This window comes from Hylobates moloch, unplaced genomic scaffold, assembly GCF_009828535.3.
Source record: "Hylobates moloch isolate HMO894 unplaced genomic scaffold, HMol_V3 SCAFFOLD_12, whole genome shotgun sequence".
Lineage (NCBI taxonomy): Eukaryota > Metazoa > Chordata > Mammalia > Primates > Hylobatidae > Hylobates > Hylobates moloch.
Genome location: NW_026652287.1, coordinates 22,523,828 through 22,537,233, shown reverse-complemented (window position 1 = coordinate 22,537,233; position 13,406 = coordinate 22,523,828). Strand labels below are relative to the sequence as shown.

At 44.2% G+C, this 13,406-nt stretch overlaps 1 protein-coding gene and 1 pseudogene across 1 annotated transcript in view; one reads left to right on the top strand and one right to left on the bottom strand.

Annotated features, from left to right (window-relative positions):
- Positions 1-268: 268 nt before the first annotated feature.
- Positions 269-13,406, bottom strand: part of GPN3 (GPN-loop GTPase 3) — a 16,379-nt gene continuing 3,241 nt past the window's right edge. The window contains exons 3-8 of the mRNA XM_058424644.1: positions 7,815-7,991; positions 5,526-5,650; positions 3,851-3,966; positions 3,622-3,718; positions 1,467-1,595; positions 269-820 (exon numbers count right to left, since the gene is read on the bottom strand). Of these exons, the coding sequence (XP_058280627.1) occupies positions 758-820; positions 1,467-1,595; positions 3,622-3,718; positions 3,851-3,966; positions 5,526-5,650; positions 7,815-7,991 (707 nt within the window). The 3' untranslated portion in view covers positions 269-757. The remainder of the gene's footprint in view (positions 821-1,466; positions 1,596-3,621; positions 3,719-3,850; positions 3,967-5,525; positions 5,651-7,814; positions 7,992-13,406) is intronic.
- Positions 9,089-9,523, top strand: LOC116477941 (large ribosomal subunit protein eL31-like; annotated as a pseudogene).

The window sequence follows — 13,406 nt, the reverse complement described above, 5'->3', positions numbered from 1 at the left end:
GGCATGCACTACCACGCCCAGCTAATTTTTTGTATTTTTAGTAGAGACAGGCTTTCACCATGTTGGCCAGGTTGGTCTTGAACTCCTGACCTCAGGTGATCCACCTGCCTCAGCCTCCCAAAGTGCTGGCATTATAGGTGTGAGCCACCACACTCAGCCACATTTTGCTTAATTAAAATGAATCAAATTAGACACTGCAGTGTACTTGTTATCTAGGTCCAAGAATCACTAAAAACCTTTCTGTTTCTTTTATATATACACATACACATCTCAAAACATAGTTATTTTTACTTTTTAAGTTATATAAATAATATACATTTTCAATATAGGAAAACGGGAAGATACAGATAAGCAATGGTCTTATGTATATCCTTGTAGCTTTTTCCCTTCGGACATACATATTTTGTTACAGTAATTCCTGCATCTCAAAAATAATACAAAAAGTGAAAATAAGTTTAGACTAGCCTTAACCTTAGCTCAGGTGCTAATTTATATATAAATCTATGTGCATTCATTTCAATTTTTACTTATAAAATCTAAAGTGATGCTGTTATAATACTAAAAGATTCCACTTTAAACAGCAGCAGTTTTGGAATAATTAAAAATTTGATTCAGGCATGCGGCTGATAAAGAACGAAGTATTACTTTTTTCATTAAAATAAGTAGCTTTCTACTATTGCATCCTTTGAAGAGAAGCATGTTCTGCTGGTTTGGCCACAAGCTCTTTACGTATAGATGGTTACTTTTAGTAAACTCTTCATTCATCCTGGCATTCTTGAAAATATTCGTCAAACATAGAGGAAGACTCATCTTCACGTTCCTGACACAACGGAAACACAAAATAGAAAATATATTCACTTCCCCTCAGTCAGAACTAGTATGTGTTTAAATATTTTTCAGGTAATACCCTATGTGGAACTAATTACCCAGCACCAGCTCCATGTGTTGCTTATAGGTAACTGTTAATAGTAAGAAAAGGCATGATTGACAGATTTTTTTCCAGATATGTAGTAAATTAATGTGCTTCTATCTCAGAAGCATTTCTCATTTGAATTTACATTCAAGACGATTCTTGGATAATTTTCTGTGATAGTGCTTTACTTCGCTGGTAGTCTAGTGGTCAGGAAAATAAAAAATAAAAGAATAAAAAAATGCTTTGCTGATACTATCATTAGTCTTCTCAATGACATACGTGAGGGCAGCCCAATTTCACCTCCTCTTTACACATACACCCAGGCTCTGAGTACACACAGGCTTCATCATACTGCCTCAACAAAAGTAGAGTAAAAGTGATACTGCTTGTGGAGTACAGTGTTAGTCTCAGAGATCACCCAGAAAAGCCCAGTTAACTGCCATCAATAAGACAAAAAACTAATTTAAGAAGTCGCCTGGATTATGCAAGAGTCCAGTGAGTGCTGGCAAATATTTTTATCAAAAGCTAACAAACACCCCAAACCAGAAATTACCTTTGGTTCTTTAAATTCTAGGTCTTCTCCATATTGAATGGCAAAATCAATATGCTGCAATACAATGTTCATGCTTTCTTCATCTGACTGATCGTAAGGTAAAAATCGAACCATGCTGTAGTCATCAATCTACAAGTTGCGGATTTCAAGAAAAGTTCATTCTGAAGTTGTGCAAAATACATAATTTTCAACTTATATTTGAGTTTTATAACCATTTGTACTTCTGAATAAAAACACTGATGTGTTTACAGGAAGAGGAGGAGAAGGGATAGCTAGACACAGAGAGTAAATCATTGATTTTTCTGACTTCTGATCTGCTAGAACACTTGTTAGCTTATTACTTTAACTAGACACTGTTTCATGGCTATTTTTTTTTTTTTTTTTGAGACGGAGTCTTGCTCTGTCGCCCAGGCTGGAGTGCAGTGGCGCGATCTCGGCTCACTGCAACCTCCGCCTCCCGGGTTCACGCCATTCTCCTGCCTCAGCCTCTCCGAGTAGCTGGGACTACAGGCGCCCGCCACCACGCCCGGCTAATTTTTTGTATTTTTGGTAGAGACGGGGTTTCACCGTGGTCTCGATCTCCTGACCTCGTGATCCGCCCGCCTCGGCCTCCCAAAGTGCTGGGATTACAAGCGTGAGCCACCGCGCCCGGCAGTTTCATGGCTATTTATCTGAATTCAACAACCACTGGAAATTTCACTGGAGAACAAACAGTCCTGAACTCTCCAAATGGCTTGAAATAATGACGTTAGTTAATTTATTGGCCACTACCAATAACTACTTCTAAATTAAACTGCTGACTGACCAGCCCACAGCCCTTTTCCCTCCTACACTTTGCAGAAAATAGGGTTGAACTGTGCTTTTTGTATGGCAAATGACTGGACACAGGCAAACACTCTGACCAGGTGTTTAGGAAAAAAACCAAAAAAACTTCAACTTTTTTTTTTTCTCTTTTTTTTTTTTTTTGGAGACAGAGTTTCGCTCTTGTTGCTCAACCTCCGCCTCCCAGGTTCAAGCAATTCTCCTGCCTCAGCCTCCTGAGTAGCTGGGATTACAGGCATGCGCCACCATGCCCAGCTAATTTTGTATTTTTAGTAGAGACGAGGTTTCACCATGTTGGTCAGCCTGGTCTTGAACTCCTGACCTCAAGTGATCCACCCGCCTTGGCCTCCCAAAGTGCTAGGATTATAGACGTGAGCCACTGCGCACCTGGCCCCATTTTTGTTTTTGTTTTTGTTTTTTTTTTGAGATAGGGTCTCTCTGCCGCCTAGGCTAGAGCACAGTAGCATGATCATGGCTCACTACAGCCTTGACCTCCCAGGCTCAAGGGATCCTCCCACCTCAGCCTCCAGAGCAGCTGGGACTACAGGCATGTAACATCATGCCTGGCTTTTTTTTTTTTTTGAGACGGAGTCTTGCTGTTGTTGGATCAGGCTGGAGTGCAATGGCATGATCTCGGCTCACTGCAACCTCCGCCTCCTGGGTTCTAGCAACTCTCCTGCCTCAGCATCCCGAATAGCTGGGATTATAGGCATGCGCCACCACGCCTGGCTAATTTTTATATTTTTTAGTAGAGACAGGGTTTCACCATGTTGGCCAGGCTGGTCTCGAACTCCTGACTTCAGGTGATCCACCCACCTCGGCCTCCCAAAGAGCTGGGATTACAGGCGTAAGTCACTGCACCTGGCCTAATTTTTTTTTTTTTTTTTTGAGACAAAGTCTTACTCTGTCGCCCAGGCTGGACTGCAGTGGCGTGATCTCAACTCACTGCAACCTCCGCCTCCCGAGTTCAAGTGATTCTCCTGTCTCAGGCTCCCGAGTACTAGGATTACAGGCGCACACCACCATGCCAAGCTCATTTTTTTTTTGTATTTTTAGTAGAGACAGGGTTTCACCATGTTGGCCAGGCTTGGTCTTGAACTCCTGACCTCAAATGATCAGCCTGCCTTGGCCTCCCAAAGTGCTAAGATTACAGGTGTGAGCCACTGCACCTGGCCTAATTAAAAAAATTTTTTTAGAGATAGGGTGTTGCTATGTTGCCCAGGCTGGTCTTGAACTCCTGGACTCAATCTTCCCGCCTTGGCCTGCCAAAGTGCTAGGGTCACAGGCATAAGCCACTGCACCTGGCCAAAAAATCCAAACTTTAAAAGCTTACCAGTCCACATATAGCTTTAGTCAGTTTCTTGAATTTTTTGCTTCTTAAGTCACTTGTAGAATCTTCTAATAAAGAATACATGTCTGGATCTAAAAACCTTTAAAAGACAGAAAGACTGATGAATTCAGGAGACTAGGTTTATAAACCAGCCAAACTTCCCATCTAAATAAAACAGAAGGTTCATCTCTGCAATTGAGATCTGATAATAATGGAAGAACAGTGAACTCACTTCTCAATTTCCTTTTTTGCTTTTTTACTCAGCAGATCCATTTTTGTCATGATGTTGACTTGTGGAATTTCCAGAGAGATCATGGCACTCAGGGCTGCCAAGATGCCAGAAATAAACTGAAGGAGGAAACAGAAAAGGGAAGATGAACTGACTGTTGCCAACAAAGTTACTTGGTCTTTGCATAAAGAGTCTTCTATTCCTCACTGGAACAGAACTGGCCTAAATAAAAGAAATGCAAGCTGGACGTGGTGGCTCATGCCTGTAATCCCAACACTTGGGGAGTCTGAGGCGGGCAGATCACCTCAGGTCAGGAGTTCAAGACCAGCCTGGCCAACGTGGTGAAACCTTGTCTCTACTAAAAATACAAAATTAGCTGGGCGTGGTGGCATGTGCCTGTAATCCCAGCTACTCAAGAGTCTGAGACAGGAGAATCACTTGAACCCAGGAGGTGGAGGTTCCAGTGAGCCAAGATTGTGCCACCACATTCCAGCCTGGGCAACAAGAGCGAAACTCGGTCTCAAAAAAAAAAAAAAAAAAAAAAAGAAATGCCAGTTCAGAACATGTGGAAAAGGCAAAATTATTTATATTTTATTAAAAGTAATGCTAGCCATATAGAAAAAAAATGTTCCCTAATCAAATGCTTGACTATTGGTTCACAAAGGTAAGAGAAGATATAGATAACATACAGTGATCACAAATTTCAATTTAGACAGCATTTTAATTTCCTTTCCCATTTAATATTCCTTAAGAGCTATTAATAAAAAATTTGATCTAGGTAGTTCATAAACTGGATAAAAGGTCCTCAGAAAATTAAAAATAGACTATTTTACAAAATAGCCATCTGCTTCAGTTTTTTCTCCCCCCCACCTCCTCTTTTTTTTTTTTGAGACAGAGTCTCACTCTGTCACTCAGGCTGGTGTGCAATGGTGCGATCTTGGCGATCTCGGCTCACTGCAACCTCTGCTTCCTGTACTCAAGCGATCCTCCCACTTCAGCTTCCCAAGTAGCTGGGACTACAAGTACAAGCCACAATGCCTGGCTAATTTTTATATATTTTTTAGAGACAGGGTCTCACTCTGTTGCCCAAGCAGGTCTGAAACTCCTGGGCTCAAGCAATCCTCCTGCCTTGGCCTCCCAAAGTGCTAAGATTATAGGTGTGAACCACTTCACCCAGCAACCTCAGTTTTTTTCTTGGTAAGCAGTTCCTCCTAAATCTCTATGATACAATAATTTACTATTTTTGATTAACAACATATTATAATAATTTAATAACAAAAGGGACAAAGTAACTCTGGAATCATTTGTGAAATGTTCAGAATCACACAATAATTAAAGGAACTGTCATCTGCTTGAACTCATAGTTTAAAAATCTGTAAGAGACTTTGGGAGGCCAAGGCAGGTGGATCACTTGATGTTTGAGGTCAGGAGTTCGAGACCAGCCTGGCCAACATGCTAAAACCCCGTCTCTACTAAAAATACAAAAATTAGCCAGGCATGATGGCACGCACCTGTAATTCCAGCTACTCAGGAGGCTGAGGCACAAGAATCACTTGAACCAGGAGGTGGAAGTTGCAGTGAGCTGAGATCACGCCACTGCGCTCCAGCCTGGGCAACAGAGTAAGACTCTGTCCCAAAAAAAAAAAAAAAAAAATCTGTAAGAGATTTAGCTTCAGACCTTGAATGACTCCACCATGAACTGAGAATCAACAAGAAAAACTCCACAGACTCGGAACTCCCACTGCTCGAGCTGCTGGACCAGCTGTTTCATCACAGGCAGGTGAGTGTACAATTCAATCTGACCTACATGAAGAGTATTGCAAGAATTTTAGAAATAGCAAGTATGTTAAATCATCAAGTTAGAGGAAACAAATTTTCCCCATAAGATGGATAAAAATAAAAGCCAACACATTTTTCAGGGGCCTACAGCCTCTCAAAGCAATCATAAAACCTAAGGTACTGCCACCATAGGAATCCCTAACTATTAAGTTTTATGTAGAAAATGAGGTTCTCTGGTTGGGCAGGGTGGCTCATGCCTGTAATCCCAGCACTTTGGGAGGCTGTGGCAGGTGGATCACTTGAGGCCAGGAGTTCAAGACCAGCCTGGCCAACACAGCGAAACCCCGTCTCTACCAAAAATACAAAAAAATTAGCCAGGCGTGGTGGTGCACGCCTGTGGTCCCAGCTACTCCTTGGGATGCTGAGGCACAAAAATTGCTTGAACCCAGGAGGAGAAGGCTGCAGTGAGCCAAGATCACGCCACTGCACTCCAGCCTGGGCGACAGAGTAAGAGTCTGTCTTGAAAGAAAGAAAAGAAAGAAAAGAAAGAAAAGAAAGAAAGAAAGAAAGAAAGAAAGAAAGAAAGAAAGAAAGAAAGAAAGAAAGAAAATGAGGTTCTTCACACTTTAGTTTTCTGCTAATCAATGTGAGTGTTATTGGCCAGATACCATGGCTCACACACCTGTAATCCCACCACTCTGGGAGGCTAAGGTGGGAGGACAGCTTGAGCCCAGGACATTGAGACCAGCCTGAGCAATATAGTGAAACCCTATCTCTACAAAAATAAATAAATAAATGCTACAAAGATATCTATAGTTTGGGAATATTCATCAAGCTTATGACATATATACTTTTCTGTGGGTATATGTATGGTCAATTAAAAGCAAGGGGAAAAAAGTGAGGGCCATAAATGGTCAAACCCAGGTTAGGCTCAAGTTGAAAATTCACAATTTGGGCTGGACGCAGTGGCTCACACCAGTAATCCCAGCATTTGGGAGGCCGAGGCGGGTGAATCACCTAAGGTCCAGAGTTTGAGACCAGCCTGGCTGACATAGTGAAACCCTGTCTCTACTAAAAATACAAAAATAGCCGGGTGTGGTGGTGGGTGCCTGTAATCCCAGCTACTTGGGAGACTGAGACAGGAGAATCACTTGAACCTAGGAAGTGGAGACTGGAGTGAGCCAAGATGGTGCCATCGTACTCCAGCCTGGGTGACAGGAGTGAAACTCAGTCTCAAAAAAAAAAAAAAAAAAAGAAAATTCACAATTTGGCTTCAGAAGCCATGATGTGCTGTTATCTGTCTCCTACCAGTCACATCTCATGACAATTGCCTCTTTGTTTATTATGCTCCAGCCACACTGGCCTTTTCAGTGCCTTAAAACAGCTTTGTTCCTTCCTCCTGGGAGGTGTTCAGCAGGCTGTTCCCTCTGCCTTCCTCACTCTCAGCCTCCAGCCCAGCTGAAAGGCTGCCTCAGATGCCTCTCTAACTGCCATTATCTGTGTGATGATCTGTGCTACTCCTGTGGAATACTCAATGACAACTGAATATTAAATAATCATTTGGATGCTTTTTGTTTGTACTGTCTCGAGTTCTGCCAAACTGTGAGCTCCATGAGGCCAGAGATCATGGCTATCTGTGCTCTATGGTATTCCCAGTATACGAAGCAAGCACTTAATAGATATACTTTTTTTTGTTTGTTTTTTTGTTTTTGAGACAGAGTCTCACTCTGTTGCCCAGGCTGGAGTGTAGTGGTGCGATCTTGGCTCACTGCAAGCTCCACCTCCCAGGTTCATGCCATTCTCCTGCCTCAGCCTCCCGAGTAGCTGGGACTACAGGCGCCCGCCACTACGCCCGGCTAATTTTTTGTATTTTTAGTAGAGACAGCGTTTCACTGTGTTAGCCAGGATGGTCTCGATCTCCTGACCTCATGATCTGCCTGCCTCAGCCTCCCGAAGTGCTGGGATTACAGGCATGAGCCGCTGCGGCCTCCCGAAGTGCTGGGATTACAGGCATGAGCCGCTGCGCCCGGCCTCAATAGATATATTTAATAAGTCACAGCCATTGAATAAGAATAGCTTGGTACTTTACTGCAGTATAGTTTAGAGCTACAAATACTCTCCTTTCTCCTACTAAGGATGGAACTATCAAGACTTTAAAGAAGACAATGCATTCAAATTGTTGATTTACCTGGACAATCAAAAAGGATATAGTCATCCTCTACATGGCCAAGACAGTTCTCCAGCCAGTCAAAATTATTGGCAAAGTACTCCATGCAAAATACCAATCCTCCATTGGGACCAAATCGCAGAGAATCATCCTCCATTACGTCATCCACCTCGATCAGTTCCCGGATGTCTGAAAAGGACAGATAGGGCCCAGAATATATGTGTCCCTTCAAAAATTGTTATCCTTACTAGAAATAGAACATAAAAGTTAATAATTACATACAAAACTCATATGCAGGAAATTATTTATGTACATGGTTTTTCACTGTAGCAGTGTCCATCAATAGAGAACTGAGCAAATAAATTATTGTACAGCCAGACAATGGAATACTACACAGCCATAAACGGGGAAAATCTCTTTAAGTATTAATAATAACACAACCTCCTAGGCATATTGTTCAGTGAAAAATGCAAGGTGCAGAACTGTGTAAGAATGCTATCATTGGTGTTAATAAAAGACAAAAATTCACTACATAGACATAATACATATACATCTTGAATTTTATGTGCACACACCAGAAACTAGTAACACTGGCTGCTGCCAGGGAGGGGAGCTGATTGCTGGGACGCAGAGCTGAGAGGAAGATGTTTTCCTGTATACTTACTCTTTAGTACTTTTACATTATGAACCACGTGAATATGTATTACTTATTCCAAAAAAGTACAAAACCAAAAAAAGAAAACTGATTACCATTTCTTAACACAATGACACTAAGGAAACTATTTCACCTCCTTGAGCCTCACTTTCCCTATCCTGGGTTAGAAGGATGAGAACTATGAGATAATATATCAAAATCACCATCAGGGGCTGGGCGTGGTGACTCATGCCTGTAATCCCAGCACTTTGGGAGGGTGAGGCAGACGGATCACTTGAGGTCAGGAGTTCAAGACCAACCTGGCCAACATGTTGAAACCTGTCTCTACTAAAAACATAGAAATTAGGCTGGGCGTGGTGGCTCATGACTGTAATCCCAGCACTTTGGGAGGCCGAGGTGGGGTGATCATGAGGTCAGGAGTTCGAGACCAGCCTGGCCAACATGGTGAAGCCCCATCTCTACTAAAAATACAAAAATTAGCCAGGCGTGATGGCGCATGCCTGTAGTTCTAGCTACTCCGCAGGCTGAGGCAGGAGAATCACTTGAACCCAGGAGGCGGAGGTTGCAGTGAGCCAAGATCACACCATTGCACTCAAGTCCATGCGACAGAGCAAGACTCCATCTCGCTTTCCAACTTGGACCTGGCAGAATGGCTCCCGCAAAGAAGGGTGGCAAGAAGAAACAGGGCCGTTCTGCCAGCCGTTCTGCCATCAACAAAGTGGTAACCCGAGAATACACTATTAACATTCACAAGCGCATCCATGGAGCGGGCTTCAAGAAGTGTGCTCCTCGGGCACTCAAAGAGATTTGGAAATTTGCCATGAAGGAGATGGGAACTCCAGATGTGTGCATTGATACCAGGCTCAACAAAGCTGTCTGGGCCAAAGGAATAAGGAATGTCCCATACCGAATCTGTGTGCAGCTGTTCCGAAAACGTTATTGAGGATGAAGATTCACCAAATAAGCTATATACTTTGGTTACCTATGTACCTGTCACCACTTTCAAAAATCTACAGACAGTCAATGTGGATGAGAACTAATCGCTGATCGTCAAATACATCAAATAAAGTTATAAAATTGAAAAAAAAAAGACTCCATCTCAAACAAAAACAAAACAAAACAAAAAATAGAAAAATTAGTCAGGTGTGCTGGCACGTGCCTGTAATCCCAGCTGCTCGGGAGGCTGAGGCAGGAGAATCACTTGAACCCAGGAGGCAGAGGATGTAGTGAGATGACATGGTGCCACTGCACTCCAGCCTGGGCGGCAGAGAGAGACTCTGTCTCAGGAAAAAAAAAATCACCAACAGGAGAGGCTTAAAAAATTCTGGTATGGTTATCTTACTAATTTTTGGGAATCAGTATATAGAATCTTCTACCTTAGGTTTTTACTTATTTTTGTGCTCAGACCTACATTCTCCATTCATAAAGGACTGAGCTTCATTCACAGACACATTTATACTGACAACACCTTCCTACCCCTCCCTCAGCGGTAAATAACAGATAACTGATCCAAACTGGGACAATCAATCTGGCTTTCTTTTTAGACAGGGTCTCACTCTGCTTCCCAGGCTGGAGTGCAGTGGCATAATCATGGCTCACTGCAACCTTGACCTCGTAGGCTCAAGTGATCCTCCCACCTCAGCCTCCTGAGTGGCTGGGAATACAGGCACCCGCCAGCATGCCAGGCTAATCTTTGTATTTCTTGTAGAGATGGGGTTTCACCATGCTGCCCAGGCTGGTCTTGAACTCCTGGGCTCAAGCCATCCATCTGCTCTGGCCTCCCAAAGTGCTGGGATTACAGGTGTGAGTCACAGCGCCCATCCTAAATCCTCTTTTAAACTAAGCTAGCTTAGAGTGGTTTCCGTTTGCTGCAACCAAATGGTTCCAAAGTAATACGATGCCTTTTTCCTCAAAGATAAGCATTTCACATCTCCTCCTCTCCCTTCAATCTGCCTCCCCGCAACCTGCTCGCTCATTAACAGAAATCAAAAGTTTCCCTTTGCACTTTAGTGAGTGCAAAGAGAACGTCCCCAAACCTAAAACAACCTGTCTCTCTCCACAGGAAATTATATCATACACTCAACAAAGCTGTAAGAGTCACCCTTGATTCCTTACTTTGCTATGCCTTCTTGGTTCAATCCCCCAGAAAATGCTGTTAATTCAACTTGCAAAATATATTGAATCTGTCTGCTTCCTTACATCTCCACCATGACCACCCTAGTCCTGGTGTACACCTGGCTAACTACAACAGCCGCAGTGCAGGTTGTACTTCTTTTTTAAATTTTGAGACGGAGTTTCGCTCTTGTTGCCCAGGCTAGAGTGCAATGGTGCAATCTCGGCTCACCAGAACCTCTGCCTCCCGGGTTCAATCGATTCCCCTGTCTCAGCCTCCCGAGTAGCTGGGATTACAGGCATGTGTCATCACACCCAGCTAATTTTTTTTTTTTTTTTTTTTTTTGAGACGGAGTCTCACTCTGTCACCCAGGCTGGAGTACAGTGGCGCGATCTCAGCTCACTGCAAGCTCCGCCTCCCGGGTTCACGTCATTCTCCTGCCTCAGCCTCCTGAGTAGCTGGGACTACAGGCGCCCGCCACCACGCCCAGCTAGTTTTTTGTATTTTTAGTAGAGACGGGGTTTCACCATGTTAGCCAGGAAGGTCTTGATCTTCTGACCTCGTGATCCGCCCGCCTTGGCCTCCCAAAGTGCTGGGATTACAGGTGTGAGCCACCGCGTTTTTGGTAGAGATGGGGTGTCTCCATGTTGGTCAGGCTGGTCTCGAACTCCCGACCTCAGGTGATCCACCCACCTCGGCCTCCCAAAATGCTGGGATTACAGGCATGAGCCACCACGCCCAGCCATGCAGGTTGTACTTCTACTCTCAACCCACTAGAGTCCATTTTTCATCTGAGCACCTGAGTTATTTTTTAAAACATAAATCAGGCCAAGTGCAGTGGCTCATGCCTATTATCCCAGCACTTTCGGAAGTCAAGCTGGGTGAGTTGCTTGAGCCCAGGAGTTCGAGACCAGCCTGGAAATCGAGACCAGCCTGGAAATCGAGACCAGCCTGGGCAACATGGAGAAACCCTGCCTCTACAAAAAATACAAAAATTACCCAGGCATGATAGTGTGTGCCTGTAGTCCCAGCTACTTGGGAGGCTGAGGTAGGAGGATTGCTTGAGTCCAGGAGGTTGAGACTGCGATGAGCTGTGATCAGGCTACTATACTACAGCCTGGGTGACAGAGTGAGACCTTGTCTCAAAAACAAAACAACAACAACAACAAAACAAAAAAAGGCTGGATGCAGTGGCTCACACCTCTAATCCCAGCACTTTGGGAGACTGAGGCCAGCAGACAGCTTGAGCTCAGGAGTTTGAGACCAGCCTGGGCAGCATGGTGAAACCCTGTCTCTACAAAAAAAAAAAAAAAAAAAGTATAAAAATTAGCCAGGCATGGTGGCACGCACCTGTAGTCCTAGCTACTTGGGAGGCTGAGGTGGGAGGATGGCTTGAGCTCAGGAGGCAGAGGCTGCACCACTGCATTCCAGCCTGGGCAACAGAGCTGTACCCTGTCTCAAAAAAACCAAAAAGCCCCCAAAACGTATATCAAATGTCAATTCTTTCCTCTTCTTAAAACCCTCTAGTGGCACCCCACTGACAACAGGATAAAATCCCATCTTCTCATGTCCTGTTAGCCCCTACCCACTTCTTTCTTTCAGTCATTATGCTTTAGCTCACTGACATCTTGGCTTTCCTGGAGAATACCAAATCCTTTCTCACCTCCAGGCTATCTATTTATTTATTTTATTTTTCAGAGATGGATCTTGCAATGTTGCCCAGGCTGGACTTCAACTCCTGGGCTCAAGTGATCCTCCCACATCAGCCTCCCAAGTAGCTGGGACTATAGGCACATGTCCCTGCACCCAGCTTGACATATTTATTGATCTAAATGTTCTCTCATTTTGGAAGGACTTTCCTCAGCCTGAGGAGCATATTACCATCCTTCAGGTCTAGGCTCAAAGATGCCCTCCTCAGAGTCACCATCCTCCCTGATAATCCTAGCTAAAGCAACCTCTCTCAATGAGTACTTCTCATGAGCCTGTCTGCAGTCATCACATTCTGTAACATGTTCATCATGTTGTTTATTGCCTATTTCCTAAAGGGTTGGTGTGGGCAAGGATAATGTCTGTATTATCCTCTGCTATAACTCTGGTGGCTGGCATAAAACAGGTGTTCAACAGACACTTGAATGAACAAACTAAAAGAATTAAAAAAAACAAACCCAGGCTCCTGACTTATAGTGATCAGCAATATACCACATGATTCACTACAGCAGGACTAAGGACAAAAGGGACAGAATGAAAGGGTGCTGAGGGAAGTGTCCATTTACTTTTTTTTTTTTTTTTTGAGATGGAGTCTCGCTCTGTTGCCCAGGCTGGAGTGCAGTGGCGCAATCTCGGCTCACTGCAACCTCCGTCTCCTGGGTTCAAGTGATTCTCCTGCCTCAGCCTCCTGAGTAGCTGGGATTACAGGCATGCGCTACCACGCCCAGCTAATTTTTTTGTGTTTTTAGTAGAGACAGGGTTTCACCATGTTGGTCAGGCTGGTCTCGAACTCCTGACCTCGTGATCCACCCGCCTCGGCCTCCCAAAGTGCTGGGATTACAGGCGTGAGCCTCCATGCCCGGCCCCATTTACTTTTAAATCTTACATCAGCTGGGTGCGGTGGCTCACGCTTGTAATCCCAGCACTTTGGGAGGCCGAGGCGGGCGGATCACGAGGTCAGGAGATCGAGACCACGGTGAAACCCCATCTCTACTAAAAATACAAAAAATTAGCCGGGCGTGGTGGCGGGCGCCTTTAGTCCCAGCTACTCGGAGAGGCTGAGGCAGGAGAATGGCGTGAACCCGGGAGGTGGAGCTTGCAGTGAGCCGAGATTGCGCCACTGCACTCCAGCCTGGGC